General features: G+C 35.1%; 1 protein-coding gene across 9 annotated transcripts in view; it reads right to left on the bottom strand.

The window, feature by feature from the left end:
- Positions 1-23,545, bottom strand: part of LOC119639930 (probable serine/threonine-protein kinase DDB_G0282963) — a 46,827-nt gene that overhangs the window by 17,031 nt on the left and 6,251 nt on the right. For 4 of the 9 annotated variants that reach the window (XM_038037662.1, XM_038037665.1, XM_038037667.1 and 1 more), the window contains one exon: positions 232-2,510. In XM_038037662.1, coding sequence (XP_037893590.1) covers positions 232-1,936 — 1,705 coding nt within the window. In that variant the 5' untranslated portion in view covers positions 1,937-2,510. Of the gene's footprint in view, positions 1-231; positions 2,750-8,855; positions 9,240-9,501; positions 9,628-23,545 lie in introns of those variants that run through there. The other 5 variants (XM_038037659.1, XM_038037666.1, XM_038037660.1 and 2 more) reach the window with 5 other exon arrangements.

Genomic DNA, 23,545 nt, shown 5'->3' with positions numbered 1-23,545 from the left:
TGTCCTTTGGAAATTTTTTGGGTGCCTAGGAGTGTATTTAACAAGTTTACTGCCAGAAAGAAAAGTTAGCAAAAAGGATTATTATTAAATGATTAAAAATATTATTTTCATATTAAATGAATATGAAGAAGTGTCGGGTATATACGAAAGACAGAAAATATCTTTGCAAATACTTTTAATGTAAGATCTTTCAAAGACAAAGTCATGAGAGAGTTCTCATCACGCGCTTACCTCTTCTATCCGGCTTTAGCATCGCTATCTTGTCATTCATAATCCAATCCAGGTTTAAATTTGAACGATTAGTATACCTATCTAAACTGTGACGATCCCATATGACATGTTCCCAATGATCAGTCATAATGGCAGCGCATAGCATTGCCGTTGCACTTGTGGTCATCAGCAGAGTGATAAATAAGAAAAGTACAGGCGGTGGACCCACGCAACAATTTGAGCAACATGTTGAGGTAACAACTTGATTTGTGCCATCCATGGCCGAAGTAATTGAATTTGATGAATCTATGGCTCCGCTTCCGCCACCGCCCGTACCAAGCTGTTGCATAATTTTTGACGAACAGCTACTATTACGAAGCAGGATACTATTGCTGTGTCGTATTGATTCGATAGCAGCCGCAGCAGCTGCCGTATTAGCCGCGTTTGCGCTTTGATTATCAAAGTGCAAAGAGCTACCAAGAACGGATGCGGGATGTTCATATATGCTATTATGACGACTTGGTGCAAAATAATAGCAGGTTGTCTGTTGATTATGATTGCTATAGCCGCTAGTTCCGCCGCCACCACTTGCAATGCACTCATTTATAGTGGCCAAGTCTTCATTGCTTGAGGAGTAGACAATCGATTGTTTGAATTGATTAGAATAGCAATTTTGTCTGAAGGATACTGAGTTAGCCGGTGGAGCGCCCTTGTTTGCGTTACTGTTTGCATATAAAGCCTCGTAGTCGTAATGATGTGGATTACGATAAATTACGGGCCAAGAACGTGTTGTTTTTGAATTGTGACTGTATGTAGTAGTGGTGACGGCGGCGGTATTTGTAGCGGATGGTGTAGCGGTAATTGCGCTTTTAGGTTGGAAAGTCGTGTTGTCAATAATTGTGTTCACCGGATCAATTCCAAACGTTTTAATTTCTCCGTTAGGGGTTTTTGAAGATATCGTTTGCGATTCCGAGACTAGTGGAGTGAATTCGTTAGTTTGACTATCCTCACTTAACTGAGCGGTTATATTTAAATTATGCGAATTGGCTGTCACTTTTGGGATTTTTGGACTCGTTGATGAAGTCTGTTGTCGTTGTAGGACATTTTTAACTGTGGCTGCTATAGTCGAACTGGGACCTTGAGGTGTTGTCACTTTGCCGTTTAATTTCAATGGTGGCAAGTGTCGGGTCGTGATTTTTGTGTCACCCTTGGCATTGGTCGCTATCACAATCGTTGAGGTTGGTACGGCGGTGAGTTCGTTGAAGTCTTCCTCCTCTACTAGGGTGGCTCCTGGTGGGAAAATGATTGGGTTAATTGATGATAATTGTCTATGTTTGAGTGCATGCTTTTTACTTTTACTGTTTGCCTGGTTTCTACTCTGATTCTTATGATGATTGATGTTATTGTTATTATTATTATTGTTATTGTTGTTGTTATTGGTTGTGGAGGTGGTGTTGGTGGTTAAGATAATGTTGCTACTGTTTTTGTTTTTACTATTACTGCCGAAATATTGCGTTTGTGAGTATATGCTGGCCATATGGGAAGGTAGTGCCGAAGTTAGAATTGCTGATGCACCGGATGTCACAGTTGTTGTTGTTGTTGTTGTTGTTGTCGCAGTTGGCTGTATTGGGGTGGAATAATCATGACTTTGATTTGGCGATGTAATATTGACTTCTGGCACACAGCGTGTCGTTACTTTATAACGATTACCGCTGCTGCTTCCCATGCCACCCTTGGTGTGCACCAGTCATAAGTCAGTATCACGTTTTTTAATTTTACTCGTATTCATGGCGTTCTCAGTGACGTGATTAACGGACGTAGTCAGAGTCTTGGTCGTGGTGGTTGTCGATATATTAAATAAATTGTCTACTGGCTTAGGCCGTATCGGTTCTTGGAGCGTGTCTGTGGTAGTTGGTGTCGGTGATTTGGGTTGTTGATGTATTTTAGTAATTTTGAAAATGTTTGTGCTTAACAAGCGCTTTTGTGTCAAAAAAGAAATTTATGAGTAGCGTTTTTTTTTTTTTTTTTTTTTTTTTTTTTTTTTTTTTTTTTTTTTTTTGATTTCTCGCGTGAACGATGTGAAAACTTTATGGCGATATTTTGGTTAAGTTTTCTCGGGCTTTTGTTGCCTTTTTGCTGCCACAATAACAAGTAAATGTGCTGCCTCAAGCGTCAATTATTGTTGCACTTGTTGCTTATACTCTTCCGAAATGATGCCAATATGTACTTTTCATGAACTTCTACGCTTTTTCGTGGGCTATTTGATATTTTAGCTTAACTACGTTTCGCTTAAGCTTTGCCTACGGTATGCATAGAATACAAAAGTTTGGCAAAAATGCGTGTTAGAAAAGAAACATAGAAAAAAGGAAGAAATTGCATTATTAAATTAATATTGAAATTAAATTTAATTGTACAGTTATTTCTCTAAAATGAAGTGAAACAAGTTGTGCGTAAAAGCAAAGGACAAATATAGGGAAAAAAGTGTAAATATTTAAAAGCGTTAATATTTTCATACTTGTGCTCGTACCTACAAATAGTATAAATTTTTTTTTTTTTATATTCATTTATTTTACATTATATTATTACATATATTATTACATAATTCGCAATCAAAAACTCTTGTGCCAAACTACATGTTTTCTAGTTTTCATCGACCATTTTTGCACAAACATTCATTTCTTTATATGGTTTTACGTCGTAATGACATCACTTCTTTTCCTTCCCTTCCCGCTTTAGCCTAAACTAACAATAATAAGAATAGAAGAACGAAATGCAATCAAAGCAACAATTGCAATAGCTCTTCAAAATATTGCTTTCGTCAAATACATCAAATAAACCTGGCCAAAACTCTTATAACAAAATTGAATTTTCTAAAAATGTATGGTGGGTGAAACACTCCTCTATCCTAACAATTGAAAAGTAAATTATGTTAAAATAACATAGAAAGCGTATGTAGTTTGAGCCGAATTTTTAAACCCCACTAGACGTTAAGATGCCGCGAAGATCTAGTCGTTCTGGAAGAAGTAAGTGAAATATACGAGAGAAAGAAAATTTTACAGTGACATGACATTACATCAATTGCGGCTTCAATGGCTGAATTGAACGACTATAGTAAGACAATGAACAACCGTTCCATTCATTGCATTCTAACAATATTCGACATACATTTTATACGGTGTCGTTATTGCAATCAGTACACCCCGCACCACTTGTAGTACAGGGTGTTAGGTTAGTGTGGGCGTATGTAACACGCAGAAGGGCTTAAAATAGGACCCCACCCTTTAGTGTACCGATCGTGTCAGAATCATAGTCTGAATTGATCTAAGTTTGTCTGTCCGTCTGCGGTCTGTCCACGTTCTTTGTTTTCAAGCCATAGGTCGCAATTTTTTTAGATATTTCGGCGAAATTTGGTACAGTAACATGTTTTGACTGAAGCGCGAAGGCTATAGAAAACGTTTCGGATCGGTGTAGTTTTTCGACCACTCAAAATTTTAATTTTCGAACTTTCTCGGCAAAAGTGGCTAAGCATTTCGGCTTTCTAAATTGATATGTACACTTTGGAGCGGCTGGGGCAATTTTTGAATCCTCTCTCCTACAACAAAACCGATGACCATACGATAAAAGTTTCAATGCTCCATGATGAAAATTGTATCATAATATTAATTTAAAATAGGAAAATTAATTGTACCAAATTTGGACCATCTTCACCTATTTTTTGAAATCTATCCTTCACAAGGAAATTTACGAAAATTTTTGTTTTTTAGGGCAAAATGTCTAAATTTTAATATATTATGATGAAAATTTATCCGCAATAGTAATTTGACATAAAAATTAACTGCGCTGAGTGTTGAGCACATACTTCAATTTTAGAACTTCTTGGGCACAACCATTCTTATGGAAAATAAGCCTTTATTTGGTAAGAGATATCATTTTTATGTACAATACTATAGCACGTTCACATAAAACTTCGGCCGGGCAAGGCCGACCATTAAATACTCTACACAACATTGTCTAACATAATTTTTATTTTGATTATAGAACACAAAAATTATATCTTCTTTCTATACAAAGGCATATTTTTCATGCGCGTATTTAAGCGGAAGTGGGCCCAAAATGCAACCTAATGTAGTATGTTTGCAGTATAAGTGTACTATAAGTTTAATCCTTACATAGGGCAGGATACAAAAACAGGCGTAAATGGTTCAAGTTTATTTTTTCTCAAAACACGTCACTGTACCAAATTTAAGACAGGCTTATCTTAAGCCCTTCTGCGTGTTACATTCGTTCTTACTAACTTAATACACCCTGTGCTGTGGTATAGAGTGTAAACATGGTGTAATTTTTGTATTCTATGGCAAAAATAAGAATTGTGTTAGACGGCGTGATGTAGATGTAAAGAGTAGGCATCTAACGGCAAATTATTCAAAATGCAAACTGTATTTTAAATTTTCCTTTTTATTCGACCAAAATGCCTTAATCACTTGCAGGCGCACTATTAATCAGATTTGACTGAATTTCGAATTTTAAATTTATTCCATTTACGTTTAAATTAAGAGCTCTACAAATTTGAGGCAAAAAATTTGAATTGAACTGAAGGCATAATTTATAAGCAAGCGTAAAACTATCAGTTTTGCATTTATTCTGAGGGCTTGCAATAAATATTTGCTTTTAATACAACTATGGTAGTAAGAAACGATAAATTCATTTCGTCTATTAGAATTCACACCTAAGAATTTAGGACAAATTAACTTGTATAAACAACTTTCTAAGAAAGTTTTTTACGAGGCTCTAAAATTGAACTGACATGATCAAAATTTAATTGAATTTTTTTTATCTATGTTGCTAAAAAATATATTATACCAAACTACCGCATAAATAGCCGAGTAGGTAGGAATAGCGCTTACCAAGTCGGTGTCTGTTGGTTCGAATCTTAATGCAGTAAAGTTGATTTTGTTTGTCACTGTAGTCAGAGCTTACCCACTACTCTGCGGCCATTTCCTTATCTCCTCCTCTTTTACCAATTCTTTCTGATCCTCACATATAGGCGACTATAGGCCTTGAGTGATTGGTCATATTAAAAAAAATAAATAAAAAAATCAGGCTTTAGTTGCTATGTAAAAACTTCCCTCTCATAAGTTACTAACGTAATTACTATTCTGGATCAATTTTCATCACAAAATGCTTACAATTAGTTCTTCTTGCCTTGTTGCTTAGTGACCTCATGTCATCGAAACCTTTCTATATTCATTTAGCGCTACAAATACGCATTTAAAATTCCATAAAATCTATATACTTGATCAGCCATATCTGTGAATCTTTTCGATTTACATTTGTTATCTAAAATTTATTATTTTACTCTCCCGGCTTTCTCCATTTTAAATTCGATGTTTGGAGCAAGACTCCTGTTACAACCACGAAAATCTCCCATTCCTCTTAAATAAGCTTATCCAATCGGTCGAGGTCTTTCAATCGAAGTCTTCGTGTCAAGTTTAAAAAAAGTAAGTATGAAGTGCCGCCAGATATTATAAAATATCATTTTAAATTGGGTATCTACGATCTGATGTACGACCGATTCATCTGATATATCAGTCAGGTGAGTCGATCTGCATAACATTTTAAGTTTATTACACACAAGACAGTAATGGAAGTTACTAATAATAACAATAATAATAATGGTTCGGGATAGCCCTAGTTTCCTGATGATTTTCCCTCCCTTGCAACTCTCGTATACAAAATCGCACACACACGGGTATGCGGCCTAAAATCATTACAAGTTTTGTGTAACAAAAACTGGAACTTATGTGAAAGGCATTTGATCAAGCAATGAAAATGAGTGGAACGAAAATTCATGGGTTAGAAATATATATTGCGTAAGCGTAATCGGCATGTACTGGCTTTTATTTATTGAGAAAATTAATAACAAGTGATTAAACAAACGGATTCAAAGGATTGTGAGCCTTAGTAATTGAAAGCCTAATACTATTTGCTTTATCGCTAATTGCTTCATGAATTGGTTTTTATAAACTCAGAAATTCAGAGAAAATGCCAAACTTAAAAATACTATGGACGTCATAACTAAAAATACTTATTCGAAACATGCGTTGTTTAATCGATATATTAGGCAAATTAATTCTTTCTGTTTTATGTCTTTATGTAATAAAAATTTTTATTTGAAATAACATTCGATAGGTACTAGGTATTGTTCTGTTAGAAATTTGTTAGTAGAAGTGCATTAAACAATTTTGAACGTAATCAAATTAAGCTTATTTTGTGCTAGTGCGATACGTAACTCCATTAGGCTTTGTGGTTATTTCCGTAAATGGAAAATACAATAATTCTTACGGTTGCTTCATACACATACATGCATGTTCACGTACACGCATATAAACATATATATGTATATATATATATTTATATATAGTTACGGTTTTTCATCCTTCATATCTCATGGTAAACGGTATATTAAGTTCGCACAGAAGTATATGTAACACCTAAAAATATTTAAGGTGGATTCGCATACAAATTGATTCAAAATCATTTTCTGAATTAATTTAATTCGGTTTATTCATCTGTCCGAAAGATACAAATTTCAATTATTGAAATATTTTGGCAAAATTTACTACACTGACGTCTTTCGATTCAATGATAAGTTGGACTATTTTCCCGACCTCTTTTTATATATAATATGCGCTATATTGAAGCAATAGTTACATGGAAAACTTCTTCAGAAATTCACAGAAATCGCTGAGTAATAGTATTTGAGCATATTAAGTTAATGTAAAAAAAAAAAAAAAAATTAAGAATAGGATGGAACAACTTTTTTTTTATTTTAAGCGATTTTCAGCGAAAAGGTTTGGAACTTGAATAAATTGGTACATAGTAGTAATTTGCCAGAAGAATCAACTGCACCAAATTTGGATCGTATAGATCTATTTTGTAGAACCCACCACTTATAAACGTTCCGATGAAAATTAAACTCAAAATCATCTCTGTTTCATTGCTTTATGATGCAAATTCCATCCATCCATAATAGTAATTTGACGTAGTAATTAACTGTACTTAAGTATACTTTTCGGAATCCAGCTTGCATAAGTCCACTCATTAAAAGTTAAGTTTTATACGACAACAAAGTCTAATTTTTAATACCTTATGACGAAAACAAATAATAATAAGATCTCTGGCATCCATATAAGCGTTCCCGCGGAAAGTATGCTTTTATATGGAAATATGTCGCCAGTTTTGATATTTTATCATGAAAGTATTAGGCGGAGTGATGTAAGGTATTTGATGATGGGCATTATCCGGTCATAAAGTTTTTGATTGACCACTTGCCAGAAATAATCTCATATCCTTTATTGTCCGTCGGCTGTTTATACTCGTTTTCAGTAAAATTAAGAAAATATGCTTAAGTTATACATGATGTCTTCCAAAAGCCTGCGAATGCTTTAATCTCTTTTTAACAAAGAATAATTGCTGAAAATTCATTGGGCGCTCTATGGTGACTAGGTTTATGCGTAAATATATTTTTTCATTTTCCATCCAAAAATGGCCATACGACACGAAATTATAAGTCCATTTAGATGCAACTATTTGTATTCAACGTAGTAGAAAAAACCGTGGAAGAGCCAAGTTTTAGGAGCAAAGATGCGGAAGAGTACAGCATTTTCTTTACGAAACTTTAAATAACATATGGTGCAGTGGACACTGAACTTTGTTAATATTTAAATGGTTTCCGTTATAGCTAATCTGGTAAATCCCTACGTTTTGATGTTCTTTAGAAAGATTTTTAATAATTGCTGCCACACGTGAATTAGGCGAATGGCACGTGGACGTTTACGTTTGGAATAGAAGTGCAGCTAGGTGCGCTCTGTACAAAAAAGTAGAAGTAGTGTACATCGCTCTCAATAGAGGCCACGAATCGTAAGTGGGTACAACTTGGACTAAAGAACACTTTTGTTGATCGGTTGTGTTTACAGCATGTGCATTTTCGTGCGGGAGCTTGCAAGTAAGCACCTGCATCAGACCAAAAAGTGAAGCAAACGCGTGCCCAAGTTGCTGTTCCTTGATTTTAAGAAAAAAAGTATTCATTACATTCAATCGAGTTTGAAATACCATGGCGCTGAATGGGGTGACTTATTAGATAACACAACCTGTTAATCGTGGACGAGGCATGAGCCGCCATAGAGCTTCATTATCATCTACTGCCACAACGCAAACGTATCAAAGTAATATTCAAAAATTTCTGGAAACAGGGGATGACTCATTTGATCAGTGTAACTTTAAAACAAGGAAGTAATTACTAAATTTTAGGAGAACAAAATCCCGACGTACACCCTTGTCATTAAACCTATACTTGTTATGATCTCATTAGATTATGCCATCAAACTGCTATGATGCTGGAAATTCGTTTCATCTTTGAGGTTAATGACTGACTTATTGCTTAGTCCATGCACTATCGGTCATATTAAAGGGGGAGAGTCTACACAATAACGCTCGAGAGATGTCGTTACTTATTTTTCCGTGCAAAATTGGTATAGATATGATGAAATCCTTTCAATTCACAGTGGTGTTGGATGGGGGGTATAGTGGAGTTAATAGTAATAGTTGTTTACCCATTTAAAATTGCTGAAAACATCTTCATTTACCTGTCCGCCCAATCAATTCACATTAATACGTTGGTATCGCAATGGGCGCAGAAATAGTCGGATTTCCATTGGAAACAAAACGCACGGCAACGGCAGGCGAAAAGATGTATAAAATCTTCCGGTGCAGCACAGTGAAATTAAACAGGAGCGACCTGCGATTTGGCAACCGCTTCTACGCGGGTCATAATTCCCTCAGTTATAATCTGGAAAACTTACATACATCCGATACCGATCCGTTTCGATTCTGCCAAAGAATGCGCTAAACATCCACTCATCTCTTAAGTGAATACGAGGCGTTCTGCAGCACATATAATACAAAAAGAAGTCGTTTCGTTACTGGAAATGAAGCGTGTAGTTATTTTGGTTATCACACCCGCCAAAATTAGTCAGTCTATGTGTAATGGGATCATAACACAGTGATCTATTAAAAGCTGCTATGATCTGATGAAACGTTTAATACCAGACGCGACTAACAACAATTAATCGATTTGAATGGTTCGCTATTCAAGCAAACTGACCAAAATATCAAGAGAAGCAACGTGTGGTAAGTTTTTATATGAAATGCGTCCATCTGTCCACAGGATAAAACAAGTCTATGACACTTTGGATGAGGTCAAATGGGAAAGTATTAGTCGGCGCTGCTTACTCGTTAGATTTCACTACTTCCGACTATCACTTATTTGCGTCGATGGGGTAAGCACTTGTCGAGAAACACTTCATTTCTCAGGAAAATGTACGAAAATGGCTCGATGACTTGTTTGCACTAAAAAGGAAAACATTTTTTCTTCCTATAGAAAAATTCCGTTTTCATATTTGCACACTTAGCACCAAGTGTAATAACAAGTGTATGACTTGTAGGTAGATGCAGAAGGGAAAGACAATCCATATCCCAAAGTGGATAGATAGAGTAACATTTCTTCCTAAGTAATAGATTTTCAATTTCGAAATATTGACACAAAGCGAGCGAGAGAGAGAGAGAGAGAGAGAGAGATAGAGAGAGAAATTTTAACATATTCATTGATACATCATGGCGCCTTGCCATGTCCTTTACCTCTGCATACTTACTTATTGCATTTTGTAATACAACTGAACTATACTTAGTTTACCGAACTTCCTTTCTATATTCAAACTCAATCTTAAAAGGATATTTGCATATGTGCATACATAGAGAGATAGTTAGACGTAAAAGCATTCAAAGACTTCATACATGTTGGTATGTGGCATACATGTATGCACATGGTTCCTTAAAGACATTATAAAATGTATTATATAAGTAAGTATATATTGGTTTGGAATACACATTAACACTTACATACACATAAAAGTGGTTCAAAGTCATTAAAGGGAAAGAGAGTGGAATATAGCAAAAAAAAAAAAAAAGGAGAAAAAAAGAACCTAAACCAGGTCATAAGACAAAAGAAAGTAATTCATTGGGTGAAGGGCATATTCTCAAACGCACACACTTGCACAAACCTTAACTACTCAATACTCAGTACCATTGAGTATACGTAATACTACAAGGCGATTAAGGGGAAGATTTAAACACACACACACACACACACACACACACTTGTATCCCTTTTCTACTTAAACGTTTTTACGTACACAATGCGGGTATGCATGTTAATTTCATAAATTTGTTAAAGTAATTTATTATACAAGTATCATTGCGTTGTGTACTCTTATATGCGTATTTTGTTCTTATATTATTAGCTTTTATGTTTCTCTATTGTCAAGCCCCCCTATTATATAACTTATTCGCATTGATATCGTTGGCTAATGCATTAATTCGATTTCGGTCAATTTAGCATTTTGTTACAATAAATTTTATTACTTAGAATAATTTACTGAGTAACATTTGTTTAATATAGTTTCTCTTTTCAACTAAGCAACTGAGCTATCATTTTTATATTAGTGCCCTCAGCGAATGCGTATTCAGATTTCAAAAGCATTTATTACAACTTTATAAAAAAATTTTTATATTAATTCTTATCTCTATCTTATTAATAACCCATAGTAACGAAGAGTTATTCGGTGCCTTCTTTAATCGATTTCTTCGAGAGGTTTTACTGGAGAGGCTATGCCTCCGTTTATGTGTAAACAAGTAGAACATATAGCCGACTATTAAATATCCCAATCTCCAAGTACAATTATTCGTTCATTTTGAATAATAACACAGCAAGAATTCCACATTTTTTCATGCAAAGGCACACTTTTCATGAAAGATCACGTATGGACGAACCAAGAATCATGTGACATATGTTCTTCAGAGGCAACAAAGGGGTTATATTCTTCGAACTGGACTTGCCATTCCGTCCATCTGCTTTAATATTTAAATCGTAATAAGGTAGGCAGCTTATTTTTCATTGCCAAAAATAATTTGACTGAAAAGGTATCGAGTTTTAATTGGCGTTTTAACATAGTCATCGCATACTTTTTTAAGGGAGGAGTAGATTGGTTTATTTCTTAAAGCCAGGTTTTTTTTAACTCTAAGAAGAAATACTCAAGCTGTAGGCGGCTATCAACCGGGCTGCAGTTAGTCCACTGCCCTCCTTCACGTATATGATTGCATGGGGCCGTAGCGGAATTGTACTCGTTCTTTTTGTTACCTGCTTGCGGAAAGTATGGAGAATCCGAAGCAAGTACGGTTGTTTTTAACAACCGCCCAAAGTATGCCATAAGGCTTTGCAAAACAAACTGGGAGGCACGGGGGTCAGGAAGATCGCCTCACAAAGCCACGTATGCCTGCGGGTGTATGATGGACTTTGTCCTTAAGTCGTAATAAATAAATTAATTATACTATTAATGCAAAAAGGAATTGACGGACGGCCTTCCCTTTGGCCGATTGATAGAAAATGTCTGCTGAATTAATTAATACATGCAAAAATGGAAAAGGGATATGACGAATAAGTTTTCCCCTTTTACCTATTTTTACTTTTGAACACATGTCACGGATGCCTGCGGGTAATGGTGGTAATTGATCAACAGCACAGTGGAAGCCTTATGGCGGAAGCAGTCAGTTGATCAATTTGTGAGTCCTGACTGCTTGGGTGCGGCCCTTCGGGGAGTACTCGTGGTGGTTGTGGTTGGCGAGTTCCTAGCTAAAATGGAACAATTGAGTGCAGCTAGGCCTCGCCATTCACCAGAGTGGGGTTTATTGTTCCATACACAATAAACTGTTCTGGACTCTGGTGCTGTTTAGGCCCCTACTCTGTGGGGATTGTCTAACTCGCCAGGGGGCGTAGTACGCTTAAAAGTGGCTTGGGCCACCGTGGGGTTAAGCCTTTCAGGCAGGAACCCACGTTAAACCCTTGCCACAAATTCTGTTACCTGCTTGCTTAAAGATATATCGTTCTATACCTACAATTCTGACTGATCATGACTGTGCTGGGAGGTAGAGTTACACCGCTTTACTTGATTCAGTTATCCATAATTTTTTTTTTTTTTTTCATATACGGCCTTCTCGAAATAAGGCGTTATACGGGAAGCAGTGGAAAAAGTGGCGCGATGCGGTGATTGCGGTGAAAGGCTTAGTATTAAAATTAGAATTGATTTAATCTTTAATTTGAGCAACATATGGGAATAAAGTATAAAAAATCTCCCAAACAATTTATATTATGTCCGATGTATGTGTAAATGTTAACGTAAAATCGAAGAGGTTTATCTCCGTTTTACTACATTGAGGGCAATGTGATCAAAATACGTAGAATCTTGGAAATTACGCGAAATTCTTCGGCCATGCTCGAAGTACGCGTCATTTTCAGTGTTTCCTTAAGATACGCAAATTGCAGCAGAGACATATATTTCCCTTTTTGTATTCCCAAAATGGGGTGCAGCTGCTGAAATGCTTGTGTTGAATGAAAATGTCGATAAAAAATTGCAGTTTTTACTTAGCACTGTACATTTGATATATCTTCAAGCAAACTGCTACCAACTGGAGCTGATATAGTCTCGCTGCGGTAGTGGAGAAGGGGAGTGAGAATAACAAGCTTCTACAGCGTTAATACTTCTTCTGAGAGGCAAAAATTTCACGCTTTAAAAAAAGCGTCAAAAATTCATTTCAAAAACTAACCTACTCTTCTCTTTAAATGCTCATAATCGCATTTGTTCTGTACTGTACATATTTATAGGCTATTTGGTTTTCATAAATATACAAGTCTGTTGGAATTTGGCCACGAAGTTTTGCATAAGTGAAATATTAACAGTTTTTAGCTTAATTCCTAAACACAAACTTGTCTTCGAGCTATATGGGTTATAAATGAAAGCAAAAGTCCTTTTTATTTAGAAATTAAAATCATTCTCTTTTGTTGGCTTTTAATTAGAAAAAAAAATAAAAAAATAAAAAAGAAGATAGTGACCTAAAACAGAAGAAAAGATACATTTGAATTAATCTTTATGCAGAACTGTTTACGTTCTTTTCTAAGCTCTTTGCCGTCATTTACATATATGCAAATGCAGTCAGTATTTATGTTATATGCACTTTTTTTTTTTTTTTTTTTTTTTTTGCTTTTTATATACATACATATGTAAATAAAATGTGTTCTTTTTTTCTTGTCATGTTTCCCTTTTTATCACAGCAAGAATAATTACAATGACGATGAGAACGGTAATGACGAAAGTGGTGGAATACAATAGCTTTTGAAAATGTTATGACAAGATTCTGTCAGAAAAATTCATCATAAATCATCTTGAAATTATGAAATAAAGCGGTGGACTGGAAATTTTCAATGCTCCATTTCTCTTTATTATAAAAATTGAAGAAAACTTGTTGGCTTGAAAGGCAAGCCGTTAGTGCGATTATTATGTTATTATCTTATTGACGAGTGGTTATAAACTTTTGTTGTTGTCAGATTTATTGAAGTTTGTTAGTCTTGCTTCGCCTAAAGATTTTTGAATTAAGCTGAAAGCACATAAGATCTTGCCGTGAGAAGTTATAGTGAAATATATTAATCTGCCCATTTGCCTAAAGTCCAGTTAGAATTTCAATAAACACTCGCGCGTTTGCTAATTACTTTATACTTCTATGCGTTATCTGCTCATAAGTTAAAACGATAAAAAACATAACTCGAAAAATTTCCATAATAGTGAAAAATTGGATTAGGAAGAAATTAACTTCTCCGTATTTCCTTCCCACCCATTGTTGTACCTTTCGGATGATGGTGTAGGTGTACCTTGCTTTTGAGTCATTTTCCTATCGCTGTTGCCGTTTTTCAACAGGCTCTGCTTGCGAACAGTCTTAAGTCTGCAGACATTGCCTTTATTTCTTGCTTTTTGCCGTTATGAATGCTTAGCTGCTTCTTCAACAGTAGCTCGATGAGTAACATTCCTGCTAGAACAGCTGCCGCTCACGTTGAAACTGTGCAACATACACATCGTTTGAACTCCTCTATCACATAACCCACTTAATATGTTCCACAAAAGTTAATTTTGTATCTAATTGCACTCCAAGATATTTCAGATTGGAACTGAACTCGATATTGTATTTTTTTGCACTTGTAACGCCCTTCTACCCATTACCAGTATGGCTTCAATTTTTTTGGCTTAACACTGTCTGTCCCTTTAACTGTCTGTGTGTCTATCCCAAAAATCGAAATACAAGATGAAATATAGCATAATGCGCTTAGTTTATTGCTGCAGGAAAATTTATGAATGGCACTAATCCGCTTAAGGTAGATGAAATCTGTATAATACAATTTGCAGCAAATATTGGTTTGAAATTTTATGCTCACACTCATAAGTGTCATTTAGAATTCAAGCCTACAAGTTAAAAACTCTATATATATTATATACCACACACAGACGTATAGACGGACAAACATGGTTTAGTCGATTCAGAATTTTACGCTAATCAAGAATATATATAGTCTATACGACCTCTTTTCGATGTTTCAAACATTATGGGAAAATACGTTCATTCTTTGTAGGTAGGTATAAAAAAAGGAACCAACTATAATCAATATCCTAAATTAAGGCTCAGGCGTGCTCACAATGAGCCTTTTCTATTTTAACCCGGCTTATCATCTCTCTTTGATTCCTTGAATTGTTATGAAGAAGAAGAAGATAATGTCTTTTGATGGAAAACAAGCATATCGGTTAAAACTTCTCTTTTTTAAAATTCTTTGGTTAAAATTGATATATTGAAAACATTTTTAAGTATGTTGGAATCCGATCGATTTATAGACGCCAGGAGTAATGAATGTTAAGAATTTGATGGGCGTTGAAGGACCTAACTGAATAACTGAGGCGTTAGATTCTAGACACGAACGATCTACTTAAAGTTAGGTTAAATGTTACGATATTCCTCCTTCTTTCAATATATATTTATATAATTGTTAGGGCTACGGGTCCACCCAGTTCTAGGTAAAATATATGCTTTGTTTGAAGTAAAGCAAAGCACAATATTATTCTGAATTGCGAAATTAAAAATTGAATGTGTTTCTTTAATTTTCTAAAAACGGTATATGACAAGAGCGTTAAGGCACATCTCCTAAAACCTAGTCAATTATTAAGGGGAACTGAATACCTGGATCTGGTGAGAAAGCCAACGAAAGAAAACAAAAGGGAAAGAAAATTTCCAATAGAGGGAAATTTTCCTTGAGGTCAGTTTCCTATAGTTTTAAAGTCCAGCTTTTGAGTGACCTATGATTCACGAAAGTTCGCCTTGAGCCTTGTGTTTTTAACCAAAATAGTAGGAAAACTTATATAAACGATGTTAAACATCTATGGAAGCGAGAAACATCGGTCACTTTCTCTCGTTTCTGGTTCGTTTGGTTCATCGTTGCCGAGTCTTACTTAGTCTTATTTTCCTCAAAAAGTAATTACGATTTTAAACTCGATCGTTATGGTTTCGTGGGCATTGAAAATTTGAATACTGAAACGATTCAGAGTCCTCGCAACTTCTAATCCTATCAAATTGCAGTGTAGTGTTTGTTTTCTGAATTGTAGTTTTGAGATCTTTGTATATTAAGGTTAACAATTTTTATATAACCTGGATTACTGGTTATTTCTTGAGTTTTTTTCTTTTGTGCAATGATCGGACAATGTGAGTGACTTACAAGACAAGATGTCGAATATTCATGGTCGAGAAAACGCTCTATTCACCTAAGATGAATATTGGCTGACGTTATTTCTGCTGCACAAACTAATATAATCCCATCAAAAATGTCAAGCTTTCAATCAATTGAGGGCATTATATAAGATTCATTATAGAAACTGAAAGCCACTATATCTCCTCGATCAGAAACGCTAACGCTTAACTTTAAAACAAACAATGGAAAGTTTCTATATATATTTTTATACATACTCTGCACATAAGCAAAGAAATGCTCTCAGTTTGTTTTTTTATTACCAATTGAGCCGTTCATTGCACAAATCGACTAAATGCACTTTTTGAAAAATCTTATATTTAATGTTAAGGCATTTGATATAGTAATAACTCTCCTGAATAATGCAGACAAACATAATTACGCGACGAAATTTATTTCAGAGATCATTTTGGTTAACTTCATACAGTAATGTAAATTGTTGCCTTCATGCAAATCAAGTGCGCTGGCAAGGGCTTAATGATAACGGTAAATTTTTGAATGCTGTTCTATGAAACTTAAAGTAAAGTAAATTAATGAAATCACAGTCTAATTGCCGCAGGATCGAGTTTTTGTGAATGAAATAAATATGAAGATGACAATGTGGATGTGGAAAACCCTGAATCATTTGATAGTCGTTCAATAAGATTTATCAGCAGAAAGGCTGGCTCAAAAAGTCTCTGGAATCGAAGAGGAAACTCAATTATAAAACGCTGAACGGGGTCGTAGTCATGTGGCTGCCGATCGAATGGCAGCATCAGATAAAGACGTCCACATTCTCTTATCTGGCTTAAAATGCGCTGCATAAAGTTAGAAGGGTTCATACTCGGTCTCACACAATGCAAATATGACAATAATGATTGTCCAGAATTTCATTTCGGACTATAGGACCGACATTTTTACGTAAAAAGGTAGACCCAAATTTTGGATGCGTCTTATGGTCCGAAAATAACATTAAAATATCTTTTCAATAAATCGTCTCTAAATAAACAATAGGTTAGATGAAACAAATACGAACAGTGACATTAACAAGACGAGTGATAGTCCGAGAGAAGATGAACTGAATATTGCTAGTACGAGTAAAGTAAAAATATATTTTTTTGCAACAAACTTACGATTCCAGTAAGCAAAGCGTGAACTGGTACAGTCAAACTAGGCGATGATTCTATAGAGCCTAAAGCTGCGACAACACCCGCTACTGTGGGAACGGAAAAGATCTAGACAAGGAGAACAACCATTTCAGGCGGAAACAGCATTCCCCTATCAAGAAGTGCCAGCGCTGCTAGAATGTTAACAACCGGATGTGAAACGGGCTGCGGAAGAGATTTAAGGTAAATTTGAAGTAATTTTTGCCGCAAAAGACTTGGCCAGTCGAATTAATAGCAACTGGAATATCGCTTGGCTTGCGTGGAAAATATACAACAGCACATCGTTGACCGTGATCCAAAAATGCAGGGAATTTCTCAAGTTTTAGTGCGCACTATTAGCGGACGCAAGCTCGGGTTAAAAGAAATGATCTTCCAGTTTTACAAATCAAATCACAGAGTTTGAAAGATATGGATCAGCCTTTATTGCAGCCTAAAGGTAGAACTGTGACAGGAGCGGAAAGGGGAGTCATGATGGACCCGCTAAAATTTCTCCCTCCTATTAAACATGATTACTAACAACTAAAAACTTGGTGACAAATCGAAATGGCGAGTACGCACAGCTGACGAAGATGACATAATTTGTATGAATTAATTACAAATAATACATTAACAGAATTGTTAGCATTCAGTTCAGTGAAAAATCTCTAATAAAATTTTTCTGTGTAATAAAAAATTTAAACATTGAATTTCAGTTTATTAATTTTTTCTCTTGCCAAGGCGATTAACTCCCACATAAATACTTTAAAATTATTGTCGGTTCATTTTTGGCCATTCTTACCTATTAATTATACTCTGTACCGTATACCCTGCAGGGCATGTTAAGTTAGTGCAGACGAAGGTAACATGCGGAAGGACTTAGTACAGACCTGAATTAATTTGGGCTTGTCTGCCTGCAGGTCGCAATTTTTGGATATGTTTTGATGAAATTCGCTACAGCGACGTGTTTTGACCCAAGGACGAAAGCAATTGAAAATGATACGGATCGGTCCACGTTTTCAATTTCTATTCCAAAAAATTGCAATTTTCAAAATTTCTTGGCAAAAGTGGCGAAGTAGTAGTATTTAGACATTGCAAATTGGTATGGACACTTTGGATCGGCTGGGAAAATTTTTTGAACCCGCGCTCATACAATCGCTCCTATGAAAATGGAAGCTTTATATGCTGAAAAGGTCGAATTTCCAATATTTCACAGTGAAAATTAATTCATAATAGTTAATTGGCAAAGAAATCTACTTTTCCGAATTTACGAGAAAATCTAACTTTAAAATGTTCGGGCGGGTATGTACTTTTTGGAATATTATTAGGAAAACGAGCAAATAACTGTATAAGACGAAATGGTATAGGGTATGTAATAGTGTTCCAACTATTATGTTTTTACTTGCTTTTTTTATAAATGGAATTTTTATATAGTTTTACAGAGTTAGTCGATTTGTACAATGAACGGCTCAATCGTTGCCATTGTTTGAAAGGAATGTTTCTTACAAATTTAGAATGCTTTCAAGTCTGTTTGTTATGCATTAGATGCGATTTTAACATTTTTTTTTCCTTTTACCTTCTTATTGGGATTAAAATGTGTCTTTTGTGGTATTTAGAATGCGATTTTTCAGATTTATTTAAATTTTAAAGCAAATTGAATGTGATACATAAAATACGTAAGAAAATCCTTTTAAAACATCGTAAACAACAAAATGCTTTCATTTCTTCCACAATAGATCAGATTGATGCAGAATATTTTGTTAGTGCAACTACAGACATGTATTTATAGTCTGTAATTGTACGTACACAGCCATAATGCGTAAAATATATGGAGCAATATATACATTATAGGAAAGTCGTTCTTGGCTTGACATTTTAGGGAAATACTAAACAAAATCCGTGACGTATGCAAAGGAATATCTTGCGAAGCAAAAGGAACAACTTTTATCCCTAAAGTATTGGTTTATATGTGCATGTCCGAAAAGGGAAAACATGTTAGAAACTCGCCGTGCAAGCGAAAGTATTTTACGAACTTTTCCTTCGGTCATGAAAATCCTTTGCAATTCTCTACACTCTTATTCACAACCATTGCTAACGTCGGACAGGCATTTAACAATTTAAAAAATCGGATATAGCTTCAATGTTAATATAAATTCCGAAAGTGATTTCAATGATTTAAAAAGTTTCATTACGAAGATTTTAGTTTTTCATATTTTAGTCATTCTAGTCAATGAATCCCTTTTAACATTTTTAAGCGACATTTAACATTTACGAAAATCGCACATAACCTCGATATTAATATTTGTCAACTACAATTGATGTGAAAATGGCTTAACATGAGTAACAATCCCATGGCTTGCCCAAACGATGTTCGCTGACACAACAGGCTATTTAAGCGTGAATCGGCGACCCCTGAGAGTGACTGCCAACTAGTGGCCCCACGCTGGGCTCAGAGGTATCCCGGAACCACTTTTGCATTACTTCGATCTAATTGCTTAGGCATTCTTAATTCTCACTTTATCATCCTACCTCCCACGTTTCCGTCTAAGATTAAGGATTCGGAGGGTCACCTTCGACTCATTTCTTCCATCTTTCGGTGCCCATTGATACGACTGTTACCAGGATACTTGTCCAAATTTCTATTTCCAGAGATCTGAAACGCTTGTTTCTCAAACATGCCCCAGCCGGATATGTCCACAGGACGCATACCTTATCTGCTCGTAAATAGAAACGGTGCAAACAACTCGAAAAATTTCCGTGACCATTGAAAAATTAGATTAAGAAGAAATTCACTTTTGTGTATTTCTTCCCCACCCAAGGGGTGTAGGTCAACCTTCTCTGATTCGTAAAAACTAGGGGCACCACTACGTCTAGAAAATCAGACCGATTAACACTGTAAGCCACTCTTGGGATTGTGTTCGTTTTTGAATGACATTTGGAAGCAAAAGCCACCCCCACACTCTCCGAAGAGCCATGCCCAACAGTCAGGAGTCGTTACCACACACCAAAAACGCAAGAGGTTCCTCTAAGCACTATAAGTGATATTCCGTGAGTGATCATCGTGGCACCTAAAGTTAAACTGCAAAGCCTTTACATCGTGCATCATGCGTCATCAATATAATTATGTTATTTACGGAATTCCGTTATGAGAATTTTAATAACATTGTCTTTACTTTGGCCAATCAATCGATCGACAATAAATACGATGTAGATCAAATCAAATCAGATATAACCTCAAAATTCATAAGCGTTATTTACAGGTAGAGAGCCATGGGCCAAAGAGGCTAAAGAGAAGTGCGTTGTGAAGTTTTCTTGTCGACATTCTGATCTCGAACTATGAGCGGAATGATTATTACTAATACAACAATAGTCGAACATTTGCAGCAGTTACGAGTAAAATTTTTGCCCGAATTTATGCATAAATGCAATACCATTTTAACGTTTGACATAAATGATGAAATACGATTTATTTGAAGTTGTACAAGTGTGCATTTTAAAATCGAAAAACCGAATAAAGACGTGAAGTGTATTACAAAAAGAAGTAACAAATTTTCTTTTCTTTATCCTATGAAAGAAGCTGACGATGTGAAGAACAACCCTTTTTACTTTTAATGAATCGTTTTTCCATACATCCAGGTAAGTAACACATTATTCAACTCATACGTAAATTCACATATAACTACATGTATATAAACTTTCTTAAGCATGTACGTGCACACATATGCATAACGCAATCGTTTTTATATGAAAGTTAGAGCACGAAGAGTAAAAAATTTCTTGTTGTTAAACAACTTTAATTAACTCAAACAAACTAAAATTACGTATACACGTAATATTTTTTCATGCATATAGCACAGTCGTACGAACTACTGAATACGTGTTGGAAAAAGTTAAAAAAAACAAGAAAATTATATTCAGTAGTAACCGAATTCTTCATATCCATCACCGACTATAAAAAAAAAAAAGGAAAAAAATTTAAATGGCGTACGTGTTGTATTTTATGAGGAACAACCAAAAAACACGGAAAGCAAAGGTGTTCACAGTTTATGTTGCATAGGCGTGTCCTTTGAACGGATTGGGTTATTTTTAAATTCTTTTGGAGAATTTCAGGTGATACCTTCAATGTTGACCATAAAACCCTACATGATTGGGGAGATGGATAGATAGACAGACGAACAAACCGACATACTCGTCGCTGGTCATGAATTTACACAATTTATGAGGTTTTTGAAGCTTGTCTCTGCTTGTTATAAAAGTACTGAAAAAACAGTTAAGCTTTGATACACTATGACATTGGGTAGGCGTGATAAATTGTTTCCAATTTCGTAGAGATACTACAGCGTTGCCCATAGAATATACGTTCAAATTTTTGTACATTTATCTGCTACAGTTTATTAGTAATGAGGAAAAAGCCAATTTTTTACTTCTTTTAAAAACAGAGGTGATCCCAGTTTACGTGATATTGTAGGCGTATGCTTAAGCCAATTTGGCTCATTTTTAATACCAACTTGCAGGCAAGAACTTCCAATATTTCTGCCAAAATTGAAGTCGGCAGCTTTATTTTTGCGGCAAGGAGTGTGTTTACAACAAAAACACAAAGGAACAGAAAGACACGCCGACTGACAGATGGACAGATGAACATGCTTAAATCAGTTTAGAATTTGATGCTGATCAGGTATATATATACTTTATGAGGTCTCCGACGCTTCCTTCTGGGCGTTGCAAATGTTTTGAACAAATGAATATACCCCCATGCATTGGTGATGGGGTACAAATAAAAAAGGATAGCAGCATGGAAAACTTCCTTAAGTAATTGTATCTATGTTTTCTAATGATAACAAAGACTAATAAACAGAGACTGTAAATAATTATAAAAAGCAAGAGATAAAATGTATACAGCTTGGAATGCGTCTTCCCTGGCCCACCGTTAGCCTATGGTGAAAGTAGAAAAGTGTGTGTTAAATAAATTATTATAACAGTAATATTTCATTCACATGTAAATTAATATATGATACTAGAGTGCATACGATAAATGCATTAATAGCCGACGTCTCTAATCAGGTAAATTGTGACTGTATATGTATTTACTTGTAGTTCAAACTGATCTTAAATTTTCAAATTAAAATGTTCAAATGTCAATTGAGCCGAACTCAGCGTTCGATACGTAGTCACTCAACAGTTCCACGAATATATCCGACACCGTATGCAGGCGGAATATTAAACCACATTATTTTTAATTAATAGCATTTCCCAATACTAATTTCGCCAGCATACGTAACCAACATTAGGAGTAAGCATCTTGTGTTAACTGTATATATAGAAAATCAAAAATATAGAATCAGAAAAAAATAATGTAATAAAGCCAAATAATCTTAAAGCGCAAAAAAAGAAAATAATTTTCTTTCCTTTCGATCAAACAAGCTTGTAGGTGGCTTGCCCGTTAATTGTCCACAAAAAAGAAAATCTAGCCTGGTTGCACTATTTTGTATCCACCTCTAACTTATGGACGAAACTCAGTGAATTGATTTATATCAAAAACTGCCTTCCCGTTAGAAATACATAGACGGACTTTAAGTACAGGTTTTAAGTCATCTACATAAAGCCGATGAGGTCAGAAAAAAAGTTAATCTGTTTAGAAAGCTTGCCCACTTTAAATTTAAAAGCAATGTAACATTTAGTGAACAAATAAATGTTTCTTCTTATTCTAAATAATAATTTCCCTATGTCTGCTGCGGTTATGTAGTCTTCCTGATGATACGAAATAATTTGTCTTTTTCGTTAACAAAGATATAAGAGAGAATTTACCTATCCTAGAAAATTTTATCTATAAATAATCTGAAGATAAGGCATGAGTGTTATGGGCATTGAAATATAAATGCTTTAATCAAATTATCAAATAAAAATTTAGTTCGACGATAAAGCTTAAGATTAAAATAACGAAAATTTGGAATGTTTAAGGTGCGCGGTATGGAGTGGAAATTCGTATTCAAACGTTGACTCTAAAGACTTTTTTGGCATTGTTCTCACTAAGCATGCACACTGACTTGGCATACATTCGCCGTGTTGTTGTTGGATGCATTGAAAATTAGACCTTTTTGTCATATGAATTTTAGTTTATGTTATATGAGTGGAGATTCAAAAATTACCACAGCCTATCCAAAGTTTTTCTAACAATTAGGAATGCCGAACTACTATTACTTAGCCCTCGGCATTATACAAGGCGTTCATCCTTGTTTTATCAAAATATCTTAAAAATTGCGACCTCCAGTTTAAAAACAAAACATCAGACGGACAGATCGGCTTAGATCGCTCTAGAAAATGATTCTGAATCGATTGCTGTAATCAAAGGTGGTTCTATCTCAAGTCTTTGCATAGCCACAAAGATCCATAGAAAGATCATACCCTTGTAGTGCAAGTGTACCGCAAGAATCTTAAAACATTTTTGAATTTTTTAAAGATAATCTCCCACTAACTCCAGTAGACA

The sequence above is a fragment of the Glossina fuscipes genome, unplaced genomic scaffold (assembly GCF_014805625.2).
Source record: "Glossina fuscipes isolate IAEA_lab_2018 unplaced genomic scaffold, Yale_Gfus_2 114, whole genome shotgun sequence".
Classification (NCBI taxonomy): Eukaryota; Metazoa; Arthropoda; class Insecta; order Diptera; family Glossinidae; genus Glossina; species Glossina fuscipes.
This window is presented reverse-complemented; position numbering and strand designations above follow the sequence as displayed.